Here is a 26,525-nt window from a genome sequence, read left to right as displayed (position 1 = left end):
CCCCACCCTAGAAGCCCAAAGATCATGGGGCCAAGGATTAGGGTCTCTCCTGGGCCTCAAAGGTCAAAACTATTCCTGGGCACTGCGGAAACCCAGGCAAGACAGGACTTCTCAGCGTCAGGAGGCCACTGGAGGTGGGGAGGTGGTTACCCCTGTTTTTGCTACTCAAAGTTGTGGAGTAAAACCCTTTGGAGGTCAAGGCCCTGTGGTGGGGAGGGGTCCTCTCTTCGCCCCATGTTTTCAGAGAACACATTGGTGCCCGCTGACAGGCTCATGACAGTAGAGTCAAAACCTCCTCCTCCAGGCTGGATTAAGGCCAGGTTGAGTGTCACCCCTAAGGGTAAGGTGAGGGGGTGGGGGAATCCGAGGAGGCCACAGGACTCTTCCCCAGTGGACCATGGTCTATGGGGTCTGATGTCCCCGGCCTGAGATGGAATACAACAGTCTCCCTCTGGCAGCTGGGGATGGGGGGTGGGAGGGGAGGAGAGCAGAGGCTGCGGGGAGGGGACAGGGGCGGGGTCCCGGCCGCCTGAAGGTTGGGAGAGCCAGGTTAGGCCGGGCAGGAGGAGGGGGCCGGGCCCGCTGGCGGCCGAAAGGGAGGTGGGGGCGGGGTCTGGCCCCCGCGGCGGGCTGGGGGGCCGGGGGCGGGGTCCGGGCGGGGCGGGCCCGCGCTCACTTCCTCGGGGAGGGGTTGGGGCCGCGCTCCCACTCGCCCACACGGTCCGTCTGCAGTCGGCAGCCTAGCCGGCAGCTCGCTCGGCCCCCGCTTGGCCCGGCCCGCAGGTAGGAGCCGCCGAGGGACGCGGCGCCCGGTTCCCGGCCCCGCCCGCGCCGCGCGCTCCCCGCTCCCGCCGCCCGCTTCGAGGTGAGCGCCCAGCGGACCCCGGCTCCCAGCCCCGGCGGTCCGCCCCCGCGCCCAGGCCGGGGAGCGAAAGGACCCGCGGAGGGCTGAGGCCAGCCGCGGCCCCGGCCCCGTGTACCCGCCAGGCTCTGGCCACAGGTGCCCGGGGCACACCGAGCCCGGGAGAGCGCCCGCCCGGACTAGACCCCTCCGGGCTGCCGGGCGGGGCGGGGCGGGGGCGGGGGCGGCAGCGAGAGTTGGGCGGGGGAGGGGGCTAAGTTTGAAATAGGAAAGCCGGATAGAGACAGACCGACCAGAAGCGGTGGAGAAACTGAGGTTCTCGCAAAGCCCAGTGGAGCGAGAGACCAAGACAGGCAGGGACTCGAGGCACAGGAGGAGGCTACCGAGACCACTGAAACAAGGACACACCGGGCGTACAGTGTTACCGGTGGACAGACCCGAGACATGGGGGCCGTCCCAGGCTTTCTGGAGCATTTTCAGAAAACATACGTGGGACCCCAGCGAACACATTCCCTGTGGCCCTTCCCCAGGCCTTGGAGGTGCCCTGAGGCTTGGGCGTCATTGGCCTCAGGCTGAATCTGCTCTCTGAGGCCTGCAGAGACACTCAGAGACTAGAGACAGAGACACTCAGGCATGCAGAGGTGGCGAAAGAGACTTGGATATAGAGACACAGAAAGGGATGTGGTGGGGATTGAGACATTCAGCCATGTAGACAAGAAGAGACCAAAACTTGAGATCCACAGAGGCATGGGCCGCCGGGGGACAGCCAGTTAAGATACAGAGCCGTCCAAAACCTAAAGACAGAAGCTGAAGTGTGCCTAGACACAGAGATGCTGAGTGAAGCAGAGACAGACACCAGAGACTGAGACTTAGTGGGGGCAGAGAGACCTAGGTGGGCTGACAGCTTCCAGGACAGCCCCTGACTTACCCAGACCTGAACCATTGGGAAGTGAGGCTGTGGGGAAACAGAAACTCTGAGCCCACTGATCCCCCATGAGGCAGAGGCCCTGAGACAGTAAGTTCGAGATCAAGAAGAACCCCGTGGACACACACAACCACCAAGACAGCCCCAACTTGTTTTTAAACTCAAATCTTGGACAGGCTGCCTCTGCCCTGGGGGACCCAGGGTGAATGAACTGTTCCTCTCCTGTCCCCAGAGCAGCTGCGGGATTCTGCTCCCCAGCCCCCTTCCCTAGACTTCTCTGACTTCCAGGTCCCATGGGGGAGAGCAGAGCTTGGGGTTGGTGCCCGGTAGCAGAGGATGAGGGTTGAGGGAGTTGAATTTCTCCCCTTAAGTCTCCTGTCAGCTTCTAGAAGGTGGGGGAGGGGTCTGTTCTGATCCTGACTCACAGCTGTGGGACCTGGCCGGGGTCCTCCTGGATAGTGAGCATGTTGGGGGTGGGGGACAGAAGAGTTGAATGGTTGGCATGGGGCATTGGAAAGGCTTCTGGGTGCCTTCCAATCACAGGGCTGGCAGCTGGGGAGAAGAGCCAGGCTCTGGTGCATCTCCTGTCCCCCTGCCCTTAAAAGCTGATCATCCCCTTCATCACCAGGGCAGCATTTTTAGGGAGACGGAAGAGCTCTGGCCTGGGAGGCAGGGGACCTGGGTCCTGATAACTGAGTGACCTCGGGCATAAGCCTGCTCTATTCCTGCCTCCTTGTGCTCATCTGTAAAATGGGGATGATACTCTGTCCTGCCTGCCTTTTGTGAGATCTGATGAGATGGTGGTGGGCATGGACTTTGTGAGTGGCAAAGCAGCATGCAGGTGTCTACACCTGTGGACCTGTGTGGGAGATCTCAAGAGTTATGCTTACTAGAGTCAGGCTGACCGGGCTGGAGCGACCACTGCTGCCACTGGTGTCCTCAGCAAGCCCCATGGGCCTGGGGCCTCCTATTCTCTCCCTGGGCCTAGGCTGAGAATGTCCAGGTCAAATTTCAGACAAGGCTGGGCACGGTGGTTCACGCCTGTAATCCCAGCACTTTGGAAGGCTGAGGCCAGAGGATCACCAGGAGTTCAAGACCAGCCTGGACAACATAGTGAGAACCCCATCGCTACAAAAAATAGAAAAACCTAGCTGGGCATGGTGGCACGTGGCTGTAGTCCCAACTACTCAGGAGGCTGAGGCAGGTGGCTTGCTTGAGCCCAGAGTAAGTTTTTTTTTTTTTTTTTTGAGACAGAGTTTTGCTGTTGTAGCCCAGGATGGAGTGTAATGACATGATCTTGGCTTACTGCAGCCTTCACTTCCTCGGTTCAAGCGATTCTCCTGCCTCAGCCTCCTGAGTAGCTGGGATTACAGGCGCCTGCCACCATGCCCAGTTAATTTTTGTATTTTTAGTAGAGGTGGGTTTTCGCCATGGGCCAGGCTGGTCTTGAACTCCTGACCTCAGGTGATCCACCTGCCTTAGCCTCCCAAAGTGCTGGGATTACAGGTGTAAGCCACCTCGCCTGGCTGAGCCCAGAAGTTTGAGGCTGCCGTGAGCCATGATCGTGCCACGGCACTGCAGCCTTGGCAACAGAGTGAGACCCCAACTCATAACAAAAAAACAAAAACAAAAAGGCTGAGCCAACACCAGCCTGGCCAACATGGCAAAACTGCATCTCTACTAAAAATACAAAAATGTTTAAGCTGGGTGTGGTGGTGCCCTCCTGTAATCCCAGCTACTCGGGAGGCTGAGGCAGAAGAATCGCTTCAACCCGGGAGGCGGAAATTGCAGTGAGCTGAGATGGAGTTACTGCACTCCAGTCTGGGTGACAGAGTGAGACCCTGTCTCAAAAAAAAAAAAATCTGAGCTGGCATGGTGGCTCACGCCTCTAATCCCAGCACTTTGGGAGCCCAAGGCAAGAGGATAGCTTGAGCCCAGGAGTTTGAAACTAGCCTGGGCAACATATCAAGACCCCATCTCTATTTAAAAATTCCAGTCCAGGCAGGGTGCGGTGGCTCATGCCTGTAATCCCAGCACTTTGGGAGGCCGAGGCAGGCAATCATGAGGTCAGGAGTTCGAGACCATCCTGGCTAACACGGTGAAACCCCATGTCTACTAAATATACAAAAAATTAGCCAGGCATGTTGGCACACACCTGTAGTCCCAGCTACTCGGGAAGCTGAGGCAGGAGAATCACTTGAACCCAGGAGGCAGAGGTTGCAGACAGCCGAGATTGCGCCACTGCACTCCAGCCTGGGCGACAGAGCGAGACTCTGTCTCAAAAAAAAAAAAAAATTCCAGTCCAGCTCCTTGACCTAGACCTGCCTGTGAAACTATACTGGGGCTATCTGGCCCCAGTATGAGTGAGGGTGCTAATAGTAAAATAATAGCTACTATTTTCTGAGTATTTATTATCTGCCAGGTGCTTTACAAGTATCATTACATTTAAGCCTGACAACAACCTTAGGAGGTAGGAAGTAGTAGTATCTCATTTAGTTAGATGGGAAAACAAGCTTGGGGAGCTTAAGTGACTTGTGCAAGATCATCCAGCCAGTACGTGTAGGAGCCAGGATGCAAACCTTGTAGCTTGAGCGGCTTCATACACCATAGCCAGTTACACAGCCATTCTGAGCTCCAGGAGGTTCACTGGGAGGTGCCTTGTGAGGGGAGATTGTTGGAGGTGCAGGGGTTGTGAGCCATCTGTAGAGGAACAGTCTCCCCCAAACCCCGCCCCACTGCCAGTCAGGAAGAAATACAAGACTGGCTCCCTTCAGTCTCCTCAGTCGCCAGCCTTGCCAGGGAAAAGGGCGGGGAGAGGGGTATGGGCAGAGACAGGTGGGCCTTGTTGGTGCCCTTTACTCTGTCCTCACCAGAGTCCAGCTGGATAGACTAGGGCATTGGGGGATTCTGGGAAGGAAATAGAAGCGATGCCCATACCCTATTTGGGTTGCCCTGGTTTCTGAGTGCTGACTGTCTCCCAGGGGGTGGACCCAAGGCTAGCCTGGGCCTGAGAAGGTGGCAGCTGCAGTGGGCCAAGCCAAGAAGGAAGGAAGAGGCCCAGGCACCCCCCGTGGACACATTCCACCTGTGTGGCCCCCTGCTGCCCCGTGGCTGACAGCCCAGGCAATCCTCAGATGTTGGGCCAGAGGAAACCTGGGCCTGAGTGGCAGGAAAGGGGCTGAGAAAGAAGAGTATCTTCTCTACTCTTCACTATAGCACCCAGCCCAGGAGTTCCAGCTCTAAAGACCCTGGCCCCTGGTGGCCTCATACCCTGGCCTGGAGTGGGAGCTGGCTGTTCTCCCATTGCACAGAGGCTTGATGTATGGAGAGTCAGGCCTCCAAGCTGGGGGCGCCTGCTGGTGCCTGGAGTCTGAACTTCAAGCCAGAGCAGCGCTTTTTGTCAAGAATTTCGCACTGGGGGTGGATGAGAAAAGGAGGACTTTTCCTTCAGCTTGAGCCAGGGCAGGCCCTGGTGACTGCCAGCACTGGGGCCTTGTGGGAGAGTGGGTTGGTGGATTCCTTTGTGTGTCACTGTAACTTCCCCAGGCTCATCCACAGCTGTGAGAACATCTCCTTCCTATGGGTCCTGGTGGTTCCTCTCCACTAGCCCAGTATCCCAACCCTTACAGAGCAGGCTTCATGATAGAGGAGAGCAGGGGTGGGAGCTCTGACTTTGGGGCTAGTGACTGGAATCAGGGGCAGCAGAAAGGTTTGGGAACCCCACTTCCCTACCGCTCTACTCCCCAGGCTCCTGTTCCAGAGGCAGCTGTGTGGATGACCTCATCCCACAAACATGCTTTGTTCCTGAGAAAATGGAAAGTGTCTGAGGTTTGGTCGGGGGCTGGGTGTCTCCAGCAGCAGCTCTCAGGGCTCCCCCTTGTCCTACTCCCCACCCAAGATGGGGCCTGACTGGGGACAAAATGTCTTCACTGGCTCTTGCTGTCTCTGCTTTCAGCTCCCTAGTTCCAAACCCTGAGAAATCAGAAAAGGTGGGAGAGACCTTCTCTCCCAGAGGCAGTGGGAGGGAAATCATGACCCCAGGGGATGGAAAGATACTGGGGTTTTGCCAGATGCTAGCAGGAGGTGGCAGGGGGCACACTGCACTCTCAGTCTGTCTCCAGTTCCCCTCTGCCTCCCCCGACACTTCATTTTCCTTTTTTCTCCCCATTGCTGGCAAAACCTGACATCTGGCCATCTGTGCCGCCACAGCTGCTGCAGATGTTGCAGGCCAAGGCTGTCCAAGCCCGTGTGACCAGAAACACAGTGGGGGTAGGGGGATGAGGGCAGAGGGTCTAGCTGGGGAAGCCTGGCTGTGTCCAGCTTGCAGGATTTCCTTCCTGCTTGAGCCTCTTTGGCTGATGCCCCGGGAGGGAAGGCCTAACCTCTCACACTGGCCTCTTCCACCATTCATCAGTCCAGCACCTCTCTAGCATTCCACTGTTTTCTGGATCAGGAGGGGCTAGGAACAGCCCATTCCCATCTCTAAGTTCCGTACTCCAGAGCTCTGGGTAAGGGTTCCTTGATCCATATTCCTAAAGTCCCGAGTCAGGAGAGGGTGGGAGTACTGCTCATCTGGAGTAGAGTGGGGTGGCTCCCTGCCCCTGCTTCTCCCACGCTGGGGACATTCGGGACAGTGGAGGCTAAATGCTGGCTGAGGCAGGAAATGAGTCACCGACCCAGGAAAAGCCCCCTCCCCCTAGATCTGCTAGGGCCTAGATAAGAAAACAACTTCTGCTTCCTGGTTTTTTTTCTGACCTCTTCCTACCCCCAGTTAAATACAGAAAGAAACATGCGGGACTCCTGGTTTCCCGGAAGCACCCCTTCCCCATCACCACCTACTCTGAACTGGCATTTCCTATGCCGGGTCTGTTTCTGTGTTTTGAATGCAGAGGCCTATTTGCCAGGAGCCAAGTCACAGCCTCTCTGTGTGACCCCAGTTCCACCTTGTGTTCCTAACAGGGTTCTCTCTCCTTGCCACGATGAGCGAGTCATTTGACTGTGCAAAATGCAGCGAGTCCCTGTATGGACGCAAGTACATCCAGACAGACAGCGGCCCCTACTGTGTGCCCTGCTATGACAATACCTTTGCCAACACCTGCGCCGAGTGCCAGCAGCTTATCGGGCATGACTCGAGGGTAAGGAGAGGGCCAGGCCAGGCAGGAGGTGGGTGGTGACCAGTGGAAGGGGGCAAAGGATGGATCCACCAGGCCTGGGTGCCAGTGCCCCTACTGTGTTCCCCACAGGAGCTGTTCTATGAAGACCGCCATTTCCACGAGGGCTGCTTCCGCTGCTGCCGCTGCCAGCGCTCACTAGCCGATGAACCCTTCACTTGCCAGGACAGTGAGCTGCTCTGCAATGACTGCTACTGCAGTGCGTTTTCCTCGCAGTGCTCCGCCTGTGGGGAAACTGTCATGCCTGGTATGTCCTCAGGGGCTCATCTTGTGTGAGAACTGGCATGCCTGGCATCTGCGTAGGGTCTTTGCATGTGTCTGTCTGATACATGGAGACTTGGTCTGTGTAAAGACCTGCACACACAGCATGTTTCTGGAAATTTAGTATATGCAGGATCTGTTTGCCTGGTATACTGGGGGTTACTATATGCAGGCAGATTGACACATGTGATACATACTTGGGGGCTTAGCATGTGTGAATATCTGCATGTTTAGTACATGTAGGAACTAGAGGTGTGCTGAGACTGTCATGCTTGTTGCATTGGGTCTTAGCGTGTGCAGAGGCAGGTAAACAGAGGGCTTAACGTGTGGGGACCCGCATGCCTAATAGAAATGTTGGGACTCAGTACCTATGGAGAATGGTGTGCCAAGGAGATGCGAGGGCTTAGCATGTACTGAACCTGTCATGCCGAGGGCATTAGGGCATATACTTACTTGCTTGGTACATGTGGGGTCCCGTGTGAGTGCTGAAATCATCACATCTGTTATATGAGGGCTTAGCTCATAGTGAGACTTCATGACTGTTACATGGAGGCTCGATATGTGCTGAAATTGTCATCTCTGAGACATATGGGGGCTTAACATATGCCAAAATCCTCGTGTCTAGCTGGGTCATCATGTCCGGTGTCTGGGGAGAGGTTAGCATGTGTAATGTACATGGGGCAGGGGGGTTCTTGCTGCATGTGCACTGGACACCACCCTGCTCAGGCTGAGAGAGGAGTGGAGACTCCCGGGGAAGTTACAGAGGGTGGCCCTCAGGAGCATGGGACACAGCCTCTAAATGGGACTCCTGTTCCCCACAGGGTCCCGGAAGCTGGAGTACGGAGGCCAGACATGGCATGAGCACTGCTTCCTGTGCAGTGGCTGTGAGCAGCCGCTGGGCTCCCGTTCCTTTGTGCCCGACAAGGGTGCTCACTACTGCGTGCCCTGCTATGAGAACAAGTTTGCTCCTCGCTGCGCCCGCTGCAGCAAGGTGGGGGCTGGGCCAGCCAGGTGGGGGTGAGTAAGGCCTGTCGTGGGGTGGGAATCCCCACTCATACCTACTAATGAATGCTGCCCCCACAGACGCTGACACAGGGTGGAGTGACATACCGTGATCAGCCCTGGCATCGAGAATGTCTGGTCTGTACCGGCTGCCAGACGCCCCTGGCAGGGCAGCAGTTCACCTCCCGGGATGAAGATCCCTACTGTGTGGCCTGTTTTGGAGAACTCTTTGCACCTAAGTGCAGCAGCTGCAAGCGCCCCATCGTAGGTGGGACAAGGGTCAAAGAACAGAGTGGGTAGGGTGCAGGCAAGGGAGTGGGATGTGGTATTGGGTGAAGTTGAGGGCCGGACCATCCCTAGATCTGCAGAGCTAACTTCCAGCCTCCCTCCAGGACTCGGTGGAGGCAAGTATGTGTCCTTTGAAGACCGACACTGGCACCACAACTGCTTCTCCTGCGCCCGCTGCTCTACCTCCCTGGTGGGCCAAGGCTTCGTGCCGGATGGAGACCAAGTGCTCTGCCAGGGCTGTAGCCAGGCAGGGCCCTGAGCCAGGCTCCTGGACCCAGGCTTTCCCATACCACGGGCCCAGGACTGTAGCTCCTTTTCTAAACCACCTCTGGGACTTAGCCCCACCCCCCAACCAAAAAAAATGGGTCGCCCTCTGGGCTCCAGGATTGTTTCCCCATGCCAGCATCCCCAAACTGGTACTCCCTGACCCAGGCCCCCAAACCTGGGCTCTTATAGAGCCTCCATGAGTCAAGCCGCCTCCCCACACCTGGACTCCAGAACTCACCCTCTCCCCTGCAGTCTGGGTTCCCAGACTGAGTCCTCTCCCCAAATCAGGGCTCTAGACCCCAGCCCTCCAAACCTGGACTCTGGGACTTAGGCCCTCTTAAATCTAGACTTCTCTTTATAGGTTTTAGGTCTCCTATGGGTGCCTGAGAAGTCCTCAAAAGTGGACTGTTCTCAAGCTTGACCTGCCCCACCCCATCCCCCGGGGCTGAGGCTGTGGGGACAGCAATCAGGGGCCCACTGATGAGGGGGCCCTAGGGTACAGGGTGCTGCCCAGCTGGTGGCCACCGAGTGTCTTCTCATTTTATTTCAGCTCCATTTTGCCCATAGATGGGCAGAGGGGTGAGATTGGCTCACCCCCCTTCCAGATTCTGCAATAAAGCGGTGTGAGGAAGCAGGGGCCTCCGTGTGTGCCTCTGTGTGTGTGTGTGTGTATGTGTGTGTGTGTGTGTGTGTGTGTGTGTGTGTGCAGGGTATAAAGGGGAAGGAAGGGTTTTTGCAGACTGGGAGGCTCAGAATCTCTTCTAGACCTCGTCCTTGCAGGGCGGGGTGGAGGGGGGCCGGGCCACGGGGTGGGAAGTCTCTCCCCATGAAGGGGATCCCCGCCACGGCTACCGTCCCTCTGGAGCTCAGCCTGCCTCCCTGCTGGCAGAGGGCTTTTTCCTCCATGCAGGGAAGGGAGGGGTTTGGGGGAGGTTCCAGACGAAAGCGAGGGTGGCGGTGGGGTGCCTTAATTGGCTGGTACCAATAGTCCCCTCCGCCAACAGCCCTTCCCAAAGCCCGCAGAGCAAGGACCCGGTTCCGATCCCCAGTCTGGGCCTAGACCCTCTCAGCCCCCTTCCCCCTCTTCCCAAGGATTAACGAGGGCGGCCCGGGATCCGCTCGCGACCGCACGTTTTTTGCCAAAAAAGGCAAGGATGCAGCTGCACACGCCGCAGGAACATCTGGATCCGATTCCCGGCATGAATGGGTCACGCCCCGTCCCACCCCCTCCCACCCCCCCCCACAGTGATTCAAGTCAAGGGTGGAGGCGGGAATGAGCGAGGGGGGCTGTCCCCCAAAGTGGGGAGATGGGCGGGGCGACGCTCCCCTCGCCTGGCGTCCGATGCCCCTTGTGCCAGACCCTGGCGTCCGCGGTCTGGGCCTGGCGGTCTGGCTCTCCGGGCAGGTACGCGCACACAGTGGCGCCCACAGCTGCCTGCGGCGGGGCCCGGCCCTGGGCAGGCGGACCCTCGGCGCCCTGGAGTAGGGGGGCCCCTCCGGCCCAGCGGAAACCGCGAGATTGTATGTATCGCGTATTAAATCCTCCCCGAAATCCTATGGGCGGGCATTATTACTGCCATTACACAGAGGTGGAGACGCGCGCAGTCAGCTGCCCCAAGTCACATAGGTAGTCACTGGTAGATCCTGGGCTCCAATCGCTTTCTGAAGCCGTGGTTGACATTTTCCTTTTTCTTTCTTTTTTTTTTTTTTTAATTTTACTTTAAGTTCCAGGACACGTGTGCAGAACGTGCAGGTTTGTTAGATAGGTATACGTCTGCACGGCGGTTTGCTGCACCTATTGACCCGCCCTCTAAGTTCCCTCCCCGACATTTTTTTTTTTTTTTTTTTTGAGACGGAGTTTCTCACTTGTCACCCAGGCTGGAGTGCAGTGGCGCGATCTCGGCTCACCGCAACGTCCGTCTCCCAGGTTCAAGTAATTCTCCTGCCTCAGCCTCCCTAGTAGCTGGATTTACAGGCATGTGCCACCAAACGCTGCTAATTTTGTATTTTTAGTAGATGGGGTTTCATCATGTTGGCCAGGCGGGTCTGCAACTCCTGAGCTTAAGTGATCCACCCGCCTTGGCCTCCCAAAGTGCTGGAATTATAGGCGTGAGCCACCACGCCCGACCCAGGGTTGTTTTTGTAAACATTTTTAGTAGAGACAGGGTTTCTCCATGTTGGTCAGGCTAGTCTCGAACTCCCGACCTCAAGTGATCCGCCCACCTCGGGCTCCCAAAGTGCTGGGATTACAGGCGTGAGCCACCGCGCCCCACCCTCCCCGACATTTTCAGGAAACCTTTATGAATGCCTACCACGTGTGTTTATACTTAATAATTACCATATAGGCTTACGGTTTTGTTTCTCTCTCCCACCAGCCTAAATAAGGACTGAGATCCTACCTGCCTTGCACCCGCCTCGTTCCCAGCTCCTGGCACTTACTATGTGTTCAATAAATACTTGTTGAGGAAGAGCAGTCCAAGCATAGAAAACAACTGGTGCAAAGGCCTGGAGGTCTGAGAACATACGGTGCTTTGGGGAAGTAGCAAGTAATTCCATTTGGAGGAAGTGCCAGGAGAGTAAAATGGCAGGCAGAGCCCAGGTCCTTAAAAGCTGAATGCCAAGTTGCACAGACCTCACCCTGCAGGAAATGCAGCCTATGGAACTGTTTAAGCAGGGGCCTGGGGTGAGTGGAGTTGTAGAAAGATCATGCTGGCTGCAGCATGAATAATGGAGTGGAGGGGTAAGATGAGCAGGCTGGTTTGGAGGCCAGTGTAGTGGTCCAGGGGAGACAGCTTGCAGCAGGTAGCAGCTCGAATGGAAAAGGCAAGACTTACTGCCTGGAGTGGGGATGGAGAAACATTTAGGGGCAGAAAGGCATCAGGTTTGAGACAGAGTGACTGGAGGATGGTGGTGGTAAGGCAGTCCACCCACCTCACGGGAAGTAAGAGATGTACAGCCACGAAACTGTTTGATTTATTTCAATACAAACATTTTTCAGACTTAACATCTTAGAAACCCAGACATATAATCAAGGCCAGGCGCAGTGGCTCACGCCTCCCAGCACTTTGGGGGGCCGAGGCGGGTGGATCACCTGAGGTCAGGAGTTTGAGACCAACCTGGATAACATGATGAAGCCCCACCTCTTCTAAAAATACAAAAATTAGCTGGGTGTGGTGGTGGGCACCTGTAATCCCAGCTACTCCAGAGGTTGAGGCAGGAGAATTACTTGAATCCGGAGGTGGAAGTTGCAGTGAGCCAAGATCGCGCCACTGCACTCCAGCCTGGGGGACAAGAGCAAAACTCCATCTTAAAAAAAGAAGAAACCCAGACGTATAATCAAAGATGTGTCATTGTTTAATTGACAATTTTTTCTCTCTTCCTTAGTAAAGCATAAAATAATACTAAGTTTACATTTGATGGCATCTCTCATTCAAGAAATACCGAAGTTTATACCCCCAAAAAACAAAACAAAACAAAAAATATTTGCTGAGTCACCACACTCCCTGAATGGAGATTTCTACTTTACCTCTTTCCTAATGTCCCAGGAAAAGCCCCAGATGCATTGTGACTGGTTCCTTTCCCTAAGCTTGGCAGTCCTGCTTAAATTTCCGATATACAAATAAGATCCTCATAACACCCCCATGAGTGGGCAGAACACAGGTCGTTATTTCAATTTTATATTTATTTATTTATTTAGACAGAGCCTCACTCTATCGCCAGGCTGGAGTGCAGTGGCGTGATCTCGGCTCACTGCAACCTCCACCTCCTGGGTTCAAGTGATTCTCCTGTCTCAGCCTCCCAGGTAGCTGGGACTACAGGCATGCGCCACAACGCCCAGTAATTTTTTTTGTGTTTTTAGTAGAGACAGGGGTTTCACCATGTTGGCCAGGATGGTCTCGATCTCTTGACCTTGTGATCTGCCACCTCAGCCTCCCAAAGTGCTGGGATTACAAGCGTGAGTCACCATGCCCGGCCTCCGTTTTTTCAAACATTTTTTTTTTCTTTTTTGAGACCGTGTCACCCAGGCTTGGAGTACAGTGGCATGATCATAGCTCACTATAACCTCGAACCCCTGGGCTCAAGTGATCCTCCTGCCTCAGCCTCCCATGTAGCTGGGAGTACAGGCAAGTGCCAGCAAGCCCAGCTAATTTTCTTATTTTTTTGTAGAGATGAGGTCTCGCTATGTTGCCCAGACTGTTCTAGAACTCCTGGCTTTAAGCGAAATTCCCAGCTTGGCCTCCCAAAGTGCTGGGATTACAGGCGTGAGCCACCGCACCCAGCCTGTTTTCAAACTTTTAGAAACAAAAAGTAATTCATGTTTATTGTAGACAAATTGGGCTGGGTGCAGTGGCTCACGCCTGTAATCGCAGCACTTTGGGAGGCCAAGGCAGGAGGATTGCTTGAGCTCAGGAGTTGCAGACCAGCCTGGGCACCACAGTGAGACCTCATCTCTAGTAAAAAACAAAAACAAAAACAAAACAAACAAACAAAAAAAATTACAGCGGGTCTGGTGACTCATGCCTATAATCCCAGCATTTTGGGAGGCCAAGGCAGGAAGATCGCTTGAGTCCAGGAGTTTGAGACCAGTCTGGGCAACATGGCAAAAAACTCTGTCTCTACAAAAAACACAAAAACTAGGAGGGTGTAGTGGCGCGCACTTATAGTCCCAGCTACTCAGGAGGCTGAAGTGGGAGGATAGCTTTAGCCCAGGAGGTCGAGGCTGCAGTGAGCTAAGATCATGCTACTGCACTCCAGCTTGGCAAGACCCTGTCTCAAAAAACATAAAAACCTCGGCCTGGTGTGGTGGCTCATGCCTGTAATTTCAGCATTTTGGGAGGCCAAGGTGGGTGGATCACCCTGAGGTCAGGAGTTCAAGACCAGCCTGGCCAACACAGCAAAACCCTATCCCTACTAAAAATACAAAAAGTAGCTGGGCATGGTGCCACACACCTGTAATCCCAGCTACTAGGGAGACTGAGGCAGAATGCTTGAACCCAGGAGGCGGAGGTTGCAGTGAGCCAAGATCGTGCCACTGCATTCCAGCTTGGATGACACAGCAAGACCCTGTCTCAAAAAAAACAAACAAACAAAAAAATCCTTGACTGGGTGCAGTGGCTCACACCTGTAATCCCAGCATTTTGGGAGGCCAAGGCATGCAGATCACCCTGAGGTCAGGAGTTCAAGACCAGCCTGGCCAACAGAGCAAAACCCCGTCTCTACTAAAAATACAAAAATAAGCCAGGTGTGATGGCATGCACCTGAAATCCCAGCTACTCAGGAGGCTGAGGCAGGAGAATCGTTTGAACACGGGAGGTGGAGGTTGCCGTGAGTTGAGATTGCGCCCCCGCACTCCAGTCTGGCAACAGAGCGAGACTCCCAAAACAAAACTTTAAATGTGGCTTCTGTTGCGTGGGGAAAAAGAAAATTAACCAGGGTGGTGGCCCCCACATGTGGGCGCCCCAGGGGTGGAGGCTGCAGTGAGCCATGATCATGCCACTGTACTCCAGCCTGGGGCAACAGAGAGAGACCCTATCAAAAAAAGAAAAAGAAAAAAGTGAACAATAGGTAAATTACTAATAATGTGATGTATTATGTCCTCATTCTTTTTTGTTAAAGATAAATGTGCACATATGTATTTTCAGTTTTAAATTAATTTTTAAATTGAAAAAGTGTGTTTAAAAATAACTTTTCATGCTGTGCTTGGGGTGCATACAAAGAAAAATCTCCCATATCAGATCTCCAAGGCTGTCTGCTCAGGAACAACCACTGTTTACTGTTACTTGGATATCCTTACAGAAATAATCTCTTTGCACATCTATTTTTATACACACTTGTGCATCTAGCTTTTTTCAGTTTGTGTGGCCATCTCTCCATGTGAGTTCATATAGAGTTTTTAACAGTTTTATTGAAGTATAATTTATATACCATAAAATTCACCCATTTTAACAGTACAGTGCAATTAATTTTAGTAAAGTGAATAGAGTTATGCAACTGTATTCAATCCAATTTTAGAACATTGCTATCTGTCCAAAATGGATTCCTTGTGCGCATTTGTAATCACTTCCAATCTCTCCGCCGGTCACAAGCAACCACTCATATACTTTCTGCCTCCATAGATTTGCCTTTGTTAAATCAAGTTTAGCCTAAAGCTGCCTCCTTACATATTTTTAATTTAGCCTAAAGGTTTCTCTGTATATGGTGAACTATAACCTAAATGGAGTTGTAAACAGACCATAGCCTACCCTTTGCCAATCACCGAATTTTGGCCAATCAAATGGCAAACTATGCAAACCGTGTTCAAATAAGGCAAAGGCCAAGCTGTAACCGGTGTTTTTGGTTTGGTTTTTTTGTTTCGCAGGGGCTATGCTAATCTCTGTATGGTTCCAATTTTAGTATATGTGCTGCCATAGTGAGCACCAGTGTTTTTCTTTTAACACCGTTCTGGACATTTTATCTGAACATACACTGATGTTTTTCTATCTGGCTTCTTTCACTTAGCATGATGCTTTCATGGTTCATCATTGTAGTATTCATTTATTGCAGGATAATGTTCCATTGTACTGTATAGATATACCACACTTTATCCATTTGCCAGTTAATAGACTCTTGGGTTGCATCCAGTTTTTGTCTATTATGAATAATGCCGCCGTGAACATGTGAACACATGGACATGTTTGCATTTCTCTACCTACAAGTGAAGATATATAGACACAATCTAGCATTTCACAGCTGGTCTTCCTCTGCTTGGATGCACAGTATTTTATTTTATTTTACTTTTTTTGAGACGGAGTCTGTCTCTGTCGCCCAGGCTGGAGTGCAGTGGCTTGATCTCAGCTCACTGCAATGTCTGCCTCCTGGGTTCAAGCGATTCTTCTGCCTCAGCCTCCCGAGTAGCTGTGACTACAGGCGTGTGCCACCATGACGGCTAATTTTTTGTATTTTTAGTAGAGATGGGGTTTCACCATGTTAAGACAGGATGGTCTTGATCTGACCTCGTTGGCCCGTTGGATGCACAGTATTTTATTTAACATATTCCCTGCTGATAGACAAGTCGTTTCTACACGTGAATTTCTTTCTTCCTTTTTTTTTTTTTTTTTGAGACTGAGTCTCATTCTGTTGCCCAGGCTGGAGTGCAGTGGCACGATCTCAGCTCACTGCAATCTCTGCTTCCCAGGTTCAAGAGATTCTCCTGCCTCAGCCTCCGGAGTAGCTGAGACTACAGGTGTGTGCTACCACGCCCGGCTAATTTTTGTTTGTTTGTTTTTAGTAAAGACGGGGTTTCACCATGTTGGCTAGGTTGGTGTCGAACCCCTGACCTCAAGTGATCCGCCCGCCTCGGCTTCCCAAAGTGCTGGATTACAGGCGTGAGCTACCGCGCCCAGCCTCACATGTGAATTTCTTTAAAAACACCACCAGCAAAACCCCACTATTCCCATTTTACTAAGAAAGGTGCTGAAGTCCAGAGAAGCAGAAAATGTTCTCATAATTTACGCTGAAAGCTGCGTCCTCAAGTTCCGGTTTCCCATCTCCCAGCCGCACTCCAACTGCTCGCGCAGTCCCCACAGTGTACCTGCCCGCCCAGCCGGCCCCAGCAAGCCCCAGGAAGCGGTCCGCTGAACCTCGGGCTCTTGGGTTTTCCTAAGCCCCCTGGAGGTATCTGCAAACTTCTCGGCATCGCTCCACCACACCTCCCACCAGCAGGTGGCACTGTTGCCATCTCCATAACATAGACTGGCCTTCCTTGTGGTGCTCATGTTTTCCTAAGTCCCCGGGCACTTCCGGCACTCGCGGAACTTTGATGCAGCTGGATGCGCAACGTGGGGACTCAGGCGCGCCGGGCGGCAGGAGTTGCTTCCGGCCGTGTAGGTGGTCTGAATTGGGAGGCTGCGGCTAAGGGAAGATGGAGACAATACTGGAGCAGCAGCGGCGCTATCATGAGGAGAAGGAACGGCTCATGGACGTCATGGCTAAAGAGATGCTCACTAAGAAGTCCACGGTGAGTGGGGCCTGAGCAGGGGCTGCGGCAGGAGCATGGGCCTCAATCCCGTGTTTGACCTCTGAGAGCTTGCTTTGGCCCTCAGCGCCTCCCCGCACTCCGCCTCCTGCCTCCTCCGGGGCTCCCTCTCTGAGCTCCGGTCTTGGTAACCTCCTCCCGGGGTCCGGAGCCCCAGAGGCCTTTCTTCCTCAGCTGCTAAAACCTGAGCGGATAAAACCTGAGCGGGTAAGCTCCGCCCTCGGGCGGCCTTTTCTATTCCAGAACGCAAGCTAACGGCGTTTGTGTCACCGTTTGCTTTTTCAGCTCCGGGACCAGATCAATTCTGATCACCGCACTCGGGCCATGCAAGATGTGAGTGCCCAGCTGTCTGTCACTCTTTGGGTTGGCGAGGGCGGGAAAAGAGAGGGGAAGTGAAGTGCGGGGTCTCAGCATGAGCACTGGCCAAAGGTAACCGGATTGGCCAGTCGCGAGCTCTCTGCCTGGACAGATGTCCACAGGCTGCCGAATGTAAGGGTGCTTCCTCAGTTCTCTGAATGGGGAACTCTTACGCATTCTTCGTTAATCGGAAAGGTGCCCCCCCCTTTTTTTTTCTTTTGAGACGGAGTCTCGCTCTGTTGCCCAGGCGCGGTCTCGGCTCCCTGCAACCTCCGACTCCCGGGTTCAAGCGATTCTCCTGCCTCAGCCTCCGGAGTAGTTGGGATTACAGGCGCTCGCCACCACGCCCAGCTAATTTTTGTATTTTTAGTAGAGACGGAGATTCACCATGTTGGTCAGGCTGGTCTCGAACTCCTGACCTCGTGATCCACCTACCTCGGCCTCCCAAAGTGCTGGGATTACAGGCTTGAGCCACTGCGCCCGGCTTACATGTGTCCGTTCTTACAGCATCCTGTATCCCTTGGATGTGCAAACAATAGTTATGAGGAGTCCATGACTCAGGTGCATATATATATGTATGTATGTATGTATACCGTATATTAGTGTTTTTCTCCCAGGATACTGCTTTAAAGCATTTTGGACTACTAAACTGCATTTGTCTGGTTGTAGTTCAATTTATTACTTAAAAGAAAAACAAGATGCTATTTAAATTTTTAAACAAGGTGATGAGTAAATGGAGGTTCATTTTACTACGTTCCTTACTCTTGGGTACGTTTGAAACCTGTTTAAAAAGGAATAAAAGACTTACTTGGACCTTCTGATTTTCAGGAGATGATCAGATTACAAGCCCTCAGCCCCAAAATACTCTGAAAACCAAGGATTTTATTTTTTTCCCCTTGGGTGATTATTTGGTGTCAAAATCTGACCTGCTGTCACTTGACAGGTTTACTGGCCTGAACCTGTGATAGGCTTTTTATGGTCTTTAATTTACCCCACTTAGTAAATAAGGTATAAGGTTTACTGCAGAACTGTGTGCTCCAGATTCCACTAGGACTGTTACATAATATGTGATACCTTTTCTGAACTTAAAAATTCCAAATTCTGAAACAAATCTGGGCCCAAAAGTTTTGGAGGAGGGGACTATGTACCTGTACCACCCCGAATTAGTGTATTTTGACTACAAAGGAAGCCTATGTAATGTTTATTTAGCCTGTCTACTACTCAGTCAAGCTTTTTGAAATAGTGAATATCATCTTTATCTTTGAGGATGTTAGGTGGGAGCTAGTGTTTAGCCAAAGAGGGTGAGTCTGTTACAGGGAAAGTTAGGCATCGGTGGTATGTAAAAATAGGAGCCACCCCTTAAATGTTATCATTTAGGTAATCTTCCAATCGACCTGCTTAAAAAACTAACCAGGAATCAGGGCTGTTAAAGGGCTATTGAAAAACTAACCAGGAAACAGGGCTATTAAAGGTACTAGGAAGCACAGAACTGTTAAGACCATGTCCGTATCTCTTGAGATTGCCCTGGGCTTTGACTGGAGAGCCCTTGTTGTTTGCTTAGCTCTACATTTGTGCAAATTGCCTCATTCTGATGGTTTTGTATTTGCCTTTCAGAGGTATATGGAGGTCAGTGGGAACCTGAGGGATTTGTATGATGATAAGGATGGGTAAGTGACGGTCACAGCTAATCTAGGAGTTAGTGCTTCTGAGGAGCCATGGTTAGAGGACTGACTTTGTGCTCTATCTTTGAAATTTTCCTGAAATTGCAGATTACGAAAGGAGGAGCTCAATGCCATTTCAGGACCCAATGAGTTTGCTGAATTCTATAATAGACTCAAGCAAATAAAGGAATTCCACCGGAAGCACCCAAATGAGGTATGTCCTCTGAAAAGTATTTTCTCCAGACCTATCTTTAAAGCATATAAAGGAAAGGTATAAAGGAAACTGGACATGTGCTATTCAAATGCACTTCAAGAAAGAACTTGCCATTTAGGTGCCAGGACCATAGTTAGCTGACATCCTACAACTGCAGTGTTTTCAGCATCTCCCTCAGCTTTAAAGCCAAGGCTGGCTGGGTGCGGTGGCTCACACCTATAATCCCAGCACTTTGGGAGGCTGAGGTCGGCGGATCACCTGAGGTCAGGAGTTCGAGACCAGCCTGACGAACATAGTGAAACCCCATCTCTACTAAAAATGCAAAAATTAGCCAGGCATGGTGGCATGCGCCTGTAATCCCAGCTACTTGGGAGGCTGAGGCAAGAGAATCACTTGAACCCGGGAGGCGGAGGTTGCAGTGAGCCGAGATTGCGCCATTGCACACCATCCTGAGGGACAAGAGTGAGACTTCATCTCAAAAAAAAGCCGAGGCCACATTTCGTGGGCGGCTCCTGGCCAGTGACTAAGCACAGTATGGGTACTAGGGCCCAGCAATTTGGTCCACTGTGAGACTCCTCTGATGAGTAATCTTTGCTCCACGGCTCCCCATTGGGTGGGTCAAGATTTTGTCCAATCTGCATTGTGGTCTAGGCTATCCTGGCCTAATCCTGCTTTCTCCTCCTTTTTATCTTTCACAGAAATTACTCCCCCCAATAAATTATGCTCCTAACTCTGTCTTTTTTTTTTTTTTTTGAGATGGAATCTCACTCTGTCACCCAGGCTGGAGTGCAGTGTCACGATTTCGGCTCTCTGCAAACTCCACCTCCCGAGTTCACGCCATTCTCCTGCCTCAGCCTCCTGAGTAGCTGGGACTACAGGTGCCCGCCACCACGCCCGGCTAATTTTGTGTATTTTTTAGTAGACACAGGGTTTCACCATGTTAGCCAGGATAGTCTCGATCTGCTGACCTCATAATCCACCCACCTCGGCCTCCCAAAGTGCTGGGATTACAGGCGTGAGCCACCGCGCCTAGCCCTCATATACCCTGGAGCTCACTTATAAGGTAGTTAAGAGAAAAAGGGCCTGGGAAGGCTTCCATCAGAAAGGTCACATGACCACTCCAGGTGGTGTTGCCTTACAGAAGTTAAGCAAAAGAGAGTTTCAGAAAGGCAGTCATGGTGTCAACTTATTGATTGATAACTGCCAGGATTGCTGTTTCATTAAAGTAGTAGGAATGGAAATTTGGTCACAAGGTAAAGATAGGTAATGGGGAAGTATAAGTATGGAGTATGGAACATGCATTTGAAAGGCTGGTAGCAGCCAGGTTCAATGGCTCACGCCTGTAATTCCAGCACTTTGGGAGGCTGAGGCAGGTGGATCACGAAGTCAAGAGTTTGAGACCAGCCTGGCCAACGTGGTGAAACCCGTCTCTACTAAAAACACAAAAATTAGCTGGGCTTGGTAGTGCACGCCTGTGATCCCAGGTTCTTGTGGGGCTGAGGCAGGAGAATCGCTTGAACCCAGGACATGGAGGTTGCAGTGAGCTGAGATCACTCTACCGCACTCCAGCCTGGGCAACAGAGCAAGACTCCATCAAAAAAAAAAAAAAAAAATCTGGTAGGAAAAAGAAGGGGAGAAACAGGAGGGTATTGGGGAAGATAAAGAAGCATACTTATGGCCGGGCGCGGTGGCTCAAGCCTGTAATCCCAGCACTTTGGGAGGCTGAGACGGGCGGATCACAAGGTCAGGAGATCGAGACCATCCTGCCTAACCCGGTGAAACCCCGTCTCTACACTAAAAAAAAATACAAAAACTAGCCGGGTGAAGTGGCGGGTGCCTATAGTCCCAGCTACCGGGAGGCTGAGGCAGGAAGAATGCGTAAGCGGGGCCGGAGCCTTGCAGTGACTGAGATCCGGCCACTGCACACTCAGCCTGGGGACAGAGCGAGACTCCGTCTCAAAAAAAAAAAAAAAAAAAGAAGCAGCATACTTATTTGAAGGAGCACAGGGAAAAAGGAAGAGATTAAAAACAGCAAAAAAATAGAGGCTGTTTATTGCAGTACATAGTGTGGGGGTAAACGAAGGGATCCTCACACACATAGGCCCCTTGGAGGATAGAGAATGAGGTCTTCTGCTAACCAAGAGAGAATAAATGAATACCATTCTGATGTGTTAACCTTATTCCAGCCATGGTCAAAAGGTAACGAGGAATAAATGCTTAAATAACTGGTTAGAAGGATGCCAAAGATATACTAAGTGTCAGAAGCAAGTCTTTTATGCTAAAAAAAAAAAAAAAAGTATGCAGGCATGAATGTACTTGTACAAATACATATATTTAAATATATAGAGCACTGTTTTCCAAACTTTGTGCATATTTGAGCCACCTGGGGATCTTTAAAATGTACTGATACCTGCCTGCCTTTGATTTAATTGGTATCAGGTGCATCAGAATTTAAAAAAAAAAAAAAAAACTCCCCGGGTGATCCTAATATGCAGCAAAGTTTGGGAACCACTGGCATAGCAAAAGCTCTGTTAACAGTGGTTACCTGTTCTCAGGAGAATTAATAAAGGTGGACTTTTGAGGTTTTGTGAGCATGTGTTACTTTAGTGAGTTTTACTCAAAGAATACAAAAAAGCGGGGAAAAACAAGGTAATTGGAGAACAGTAGTAGGTTCCTAGTGAAAAATCAAGGCCAAATCATCAGAAGTCCAACTTTCTGTGTATTTCATTTCTGTGATCTTGCAACTTTTACATTGAAAAATCCACCTGAGGTCAGGCACAGTGGTTCATGCCTGTAATCCCAGCACTTTGGGAGGCCAAGCTGGGCAGATGACTTGAGCTTAGGAGTTTCAGACCAGCCTGGGCAACATGGCAAAACCCTGTCTCCACTAAAAATACAAGAATTAGCCAAGCATGGTGGTACGTGCCTGTAGTCCCAGCTACTCGGGTGGCCAAAGCAGGAGAATCGCTTGAACCTGGGAAGTAGAGGTTGCAGTGAGCCAAGATTGTGCCAGTGCATTCCAGCCTGGGCAACAGAGCAGAGTCCGTCTCAAAAACAAAAAAGAAAAATCCACCTGAGCTTTTACTTTTCCCCTCAGATCTGTGTGCCAATGTCAGTGGAATTTGAGGAGCTCCTGAAGGCTCGAGAGAATCCGAGTGAAGAGGCACAAAGTAAGTAGAGGTGAAAATTTCATTCGGCACCAGCAAAAGTACAGATTAATTACAGCTCAGATTTGCAGCCATGGCCTCAGATATATTTATAGCCAGGATTTCTTGCTGGTTTCGTCTTTGCTGGTTTCTGGGCTAGAGTGACATCCTAAATTGGTCTTGGGCGCACAATGTTCATTTTGTTCTCTCCTACCTCAAATTTACTGGCTTGGAAAGCCAAGGATTGTTCACTTTAGGTCACAATACTAAAAGGAGTCAGCCCTTGTTACCTTGTAAGAGAACACTCACTTTTGATCTCACTTAACTTATTGGAGGTTATATTGTGAGCAAAGAGAGGACATTTGGGTGAAGTGCTGCCTCAGGAAACTAGGAACAAGCAGTCCATTTGAAAAGGTAAGTCCAAGAGAGTGGTGTGTATAAACTGAATCATTGATGTATCTGATTCCCTCAGACTTGGTGGAGTTCACAGATGAAGAGGGATATGGTCGTTATCTCGATCTCCATGACTGTTACCTCAAGTACATTAACCTGAAGGCATCTGAGGTAAGACCTGGGAAAGGGCAGAGAGGTTCTGATTCTCGAAGTGAGTCAGGACACTAGACTGGAACTAGTAGACATGAAGCCATTGTAAAATGTCTTCCTTGTGTTTTAAAACTGTTATGTAAATATTAAAGAGGTGATACACTTTCTTGGAATGAAATACTATTCAAAATGAAGTTTTCTACAGTGAAAACAAGCATATTTATTTATTAATAAATTTTTTTTTTATTTATTTATTTTATTTTATTTTTTTTTTTTTTTTGGAGACGGAGTCTCGCTCTCTCCCCCTGGCTGGAGTGCAGTGGCGCGATCTCGGCTCACTGCAAGCTCCGCCTCCTGGGTTCCTGCCATTCTCCTGCCTCAGCCTCCCAAGTAGCTGGGACTACAGGCGCCCGCCACCACGCCCGGCTAGTTTTTTGTATTTTTAGTAGAGGCGGGGTTTCACCGTGGTCTCGATCTCCTGACCTTGTGATCCGCCCGCCTCGGCCTCCCAAAGTGCTGGGATTACAGGCGTGAGCCACCGCGCCCGGCCTGTTTTTTTATTTTTGAGATGAGGTCTTACCATGGTGTGATCGTTGCTCACTGCAACCTCGACTTCTGGGCTCAAGTGATCCTCCCACCTTAGCCTTCTGAGTAGTTGAGGATACAGGTGCATACCACCACCACACTTGGCTAATTTTTGTATTTTTTGTAAAGATGGGGTCTTGCAATGTTGCCCATGCTGGCCACAAACTCTTCACCTCAAGTGATCCTCCTGTCTCAGCCTTCCACAGTGTTGGGATTACAGGCATGAGCCACTGTACCCAGCCCGTTATCAATACAACAAGCGTATTTTACCTTTGCCAAAATAAATCTTTTTTTTTTTTTTTTTTTTTTTTTTGAGACAGGGTCTCATTTTGTCACCCAGGCTGGAGTGCAGTGGCGTGATCTTGGTTCTCTGTATCCTAGACCTCCTGGACTCAAGTGATGGATCCTGCCTCAGCCCCACCAAGTACTTGGGACTACAGGCGTGTGCCACCATGCCCAGCTAGTTTTTTGTATTTTGTGTAGAGATGGAGTTTTGCCCTGTTGCCAAGGCTGGTCTCAAACTCCTGAGCTCAAGCAATCTGCCTGCCTTGGCCTCACAAAGTGTTGGGATTATAGACGTGAGCCATTGCACCCAGCCTTACGTAAGATTTCTTTAAATTTTTTTTTTTTTTTTTTTAAAGAAATACCATTTTCCTGGCTGGACACAGTCATTCACACCTGTAATCCCAGCACTTTGGGAGGCCAAGGCAGGCAGATCACCTGGGGTCGGGAGTTCAAGACCAGCCTGACCAACGTGGAGAAACCCTGTCTCTACTAAAAATACAAAATTAGCTGGGCATGGTGGCACATGCCTGTAATCCTAGCTACTCAGGAGGCTGAGGCAGGAGAATCACTTGAACCCAGGAGGCGGAGGTTGCGGTGAGCCGAGATTGCGCCATTGCACTACAGCCTGAGCAACAAGAGCAAAACTCCATCCAAAAAAAAATTTTTTTTTGTAGAAATAGGGTTTCACTGGCCGGGCGCGGCCGAGGTGGGCGGATCACGAGGTCAGGAGTTGGAGACCATCCTGGCTAACATGGTGAAACCCCATCTCTACTAAAATTACAAAAAATTAGCTGGGCGTGGTGGTGGGCGCCTGTAGTCCCAGTTACTCGGGAGGCTGAGGCGGGAGAGTTGGCGTGAGCCCAGGAGGCGGAGCTTGCAGTGAGCCAAGATGGCGCCACTGTACTCCGGCCTGGGCAACCCAGCGAGACTCTGTCTCCAAAAAAAAAAACAAAAAGAAATAGGGTTTCACCATGTTGTCCCAGGCTGGTCTTGGACTCCTGAACTCAATCAATCCTCCTGCCTCAGCTTCTCAAAGCCTTGGGATTACAGGCATGAGCCACTGTGTCCACCTAGATTTATGTTTTCTTCTAGATGTCCCTGGTTTAGACACAAACAATACTAGGTACATGAAAGACACAACAACGTGATATTTCTGTCAGCAAAAAGCTATTTAATGTCTTTTCTTAAAGATGTTTAAAAATATCTTATCACCGGCTGGGCGCAGTGGCTCACACCTGTAACCCCAGCACTTTGGTAGGCCAAGGCGGGTGGATCACCTGAGGTTGGGTGTTCAAGACCAGCCTGACCAACATGCAGAAACCCTGTCTCTACTAAAAATAGAAAAAATTAGCCAGGCGTGATGGCGCATGCCTACAATCCCAGCTACTCAGGAGGCTGAGGCAGGAGAATCGCTTGAACCTGGGAGGTGGAGGTTGCAGTGAGCCGAGATCATGCCATTGCACTCCAGTTGGGACAGTAAGAGTCAAACTCTGTCTCAAAAAAAAAAAAAAAAGCTTAGGACGAGATGAGGTTTAATATGGCAATCTCAAAAGGATCACAAGGATATACGTGATTAGATTCCTTATGGAGTTGTGAGGAAATGTTCCAGAAGTGCAGTGACCAAACTTCAAGTTCCATGTGGGCAAGTCAGGTCCCTTGCCTGTTTTGTTGTCTTCTGTACCCCATACTTGGTACAAAGATGCTCAATAAGTAGTTACTTGCGTGAACAAATGGCACCTTTGAGGACCTTGTTTTAGGATGTCAGAGTCTTTAACCAAGACCCTAGCATTAGGTAATAATCGACAAATGTTTCTTTTAGTTTAATGTTCATTAACTTGATGTTTATTTTATAAAGTTAATTATGTCTGATATTTTTCTTCAGTCCAGTGAAATTAACACTCCAATTGTAGTAGGATTGAATGATGGGAAAGCAGGAAAGAAACAAAAATTAGCCAGCCCTTGTTACTTTGTTAGAAAACATTCAATTTTGATCTCACTTATTGGAGATTATATTGTAAGTTGTTACAGTATAAATACCTAACTGAATTTCTTGTCATTTCTTCCCTCTTTGAAGAAGCTGGATTATATCACATACCTGTCCATCTTTGACCAATTATTCGACATTCCTAAAGAAAGGAAGAATGCAGAGTATAAGAGGTAGGCATTAATAGCTTCTAGGTCTCTCCTGGATTTGATTAGAAGATAATGTGAAGTTTTTGAGGGTAAAGTTCTGAATTTGTTGCCTGGAATGCATACATGAAGGCGTACTTCCAGGTTCATTGGAGGATGGGGCTATGAATGATGTGGTTTTAAAACCTTTGCGATGCTCTGGATGTGGACAAAGGTGTGTCTGTGGGCACATCTTCCATCATATGCCCATACTGTTCTTAATTTTGTCTCATTGTTTTAGGAACTCTCCCACTCTGGGACTTCTGTGTTTTCGGAGTTTTATGGGAAAAAAATTAGACTTTCTCAGATTGTGACTGAAGTGAGATGCTTAGGTGTGATGTATAAGTGAAAAATTTATGTTTTTGTTAATTACTCCCCTGATTAGTGATTTTTTAATTTCCCCTCTTTTTCTCATTTTCGTTTTAATGAAATCTTGTATTATGTGAGGTAATTAAGACCTTAGTATTTAGCATCATTTTATGAGAATAAAAGGAGGTGGAAAAGGTCAGAATCAAAATGACATGTTGGGAAAAATGTCCATTCTAAGTTCATTTAAAAATGAGTATTGGCCGGGCACGGTGGCTCACACCTGTAATCTCAGCACTTTGGGAGGCCAAGACAGGCGGATCACCTGAGGTCAGGAGTTCGCGACCAGCCTGACCAATGTGGAGAAACACTGTCTCTATTAAAAATACAAAATTAGGCCGGGCGTGGTGGTTCACGCCTGTAATCCCAGCACTTTGGGAGGCTGAGGTGGGCAGATCACAAGGTCAGG

At 50.5% G+C, this 26,525-nt stretch overlaps 2 protein-coding genes and 1 pseudogene across 4 annotated transcripts in view; 2 read left to right on the top strand and 1 right to left on the bottom strand.

Moving 5' to 3' along the window:
- Positions 1-562: 562 nt before the first annotated feature.
- On the top strand, positions 563-9,408 carry FHL3 (four and a half LIM domains 3). 2 transcript variants are annotated; one of them, XM_009205364.4, is made up of 6 exons: positions 563-865; positions 6,747-6,922; positions 7,031-7,205; positions 8,041-8,210; positions 8,303-8,489; positions 8,614-9,408. In XM_009205364.4, the coding sequence occupies exons 2-6, from the start codon at positions 6,767-6,769 to the stop codon at positions 8,766-8,768; spliced, it is 843 nt and encodes a 280-aa protein (XP_009203628.1). In that variant the 5' UTR covers positions 563-865; positions 6,747-6,766; the 3' UTR covers positions 8,769-9,408. The 2 variants fall into 2 exon arrangements, with proteins under 2 accessions (XP_009203628.1, XP_009203624.1); XM_009205360.3 differs by having other exon boundaries at positions 621-783.
- A 5,689-nt stretch (positions 9,409-15,097) lies between these two features.
- LOC116272074 lies at positions 15,098-15,193 on the bottom strand (annotated as a pseudogene).
- Positions 15,194-16,275: 1,082 nt separating this feature from the next.
- The window catches only part of SF3A3 (splicing factor 3a subunit 3), a 33,698-nt gene continuing 23,448 nt past the window's right edge, over positions 16,276-26,525 (top strand). The window contains exons 1-8 of one of the 2 annotated variants that reach the window (XM_021939619.2): positions 16,362-16,772; positions 17,076-17,123; positions 17,655-17,708; positions 18,762-18,814; positions 18,917-19,022; positions 22,120-22,192; positions 22,641-22,732; positions 25,656-25,738. In XM_021939619.2, coding sequence (XP_021795311.1) covers positions 16,677-16,772; positions 17,076-17,123; positions 17,655-17,708; positions 18,762-18,814; positions 18,917-19,022; positions 22,120-22,192; positions 22,641-22,732; positions 25,656-25,738 — 605 coding nt within the window. In that variant the 5' untranslated portion in view covers positions 16,362-16,676. Of the gene's footprint in view, positions 16,773-17,075; positions 17,124-17,654; positions 17,709-18,761; positions 18,815-18,916; positions 19,023-22,119; positions 22,193-22,640; positions 22,733-25,655; positions 25,739-26,525 lie in introns of both variants that reach the window. The other variant, XM_009205348.2, reaches the window with a different exon arrangement.

This window comes from Papio anubis, chromosome 1 (assembly GCF_008728515.1).
Source record: "Papio anubis isolate 15944 chromosome 1, Panubis1.0, whole genome shotgun sequence".
NCBI lineage: Eukaryota > Metazoa > Chordata > Mammalia > Primates > Cercopithecidae > Papio > Papio anubis.
The sequence above is the reverse complement of the archived record's forward strand: the minus strand, read 5'-3'. Positions and strand labels throughout refer to the sequence as shown.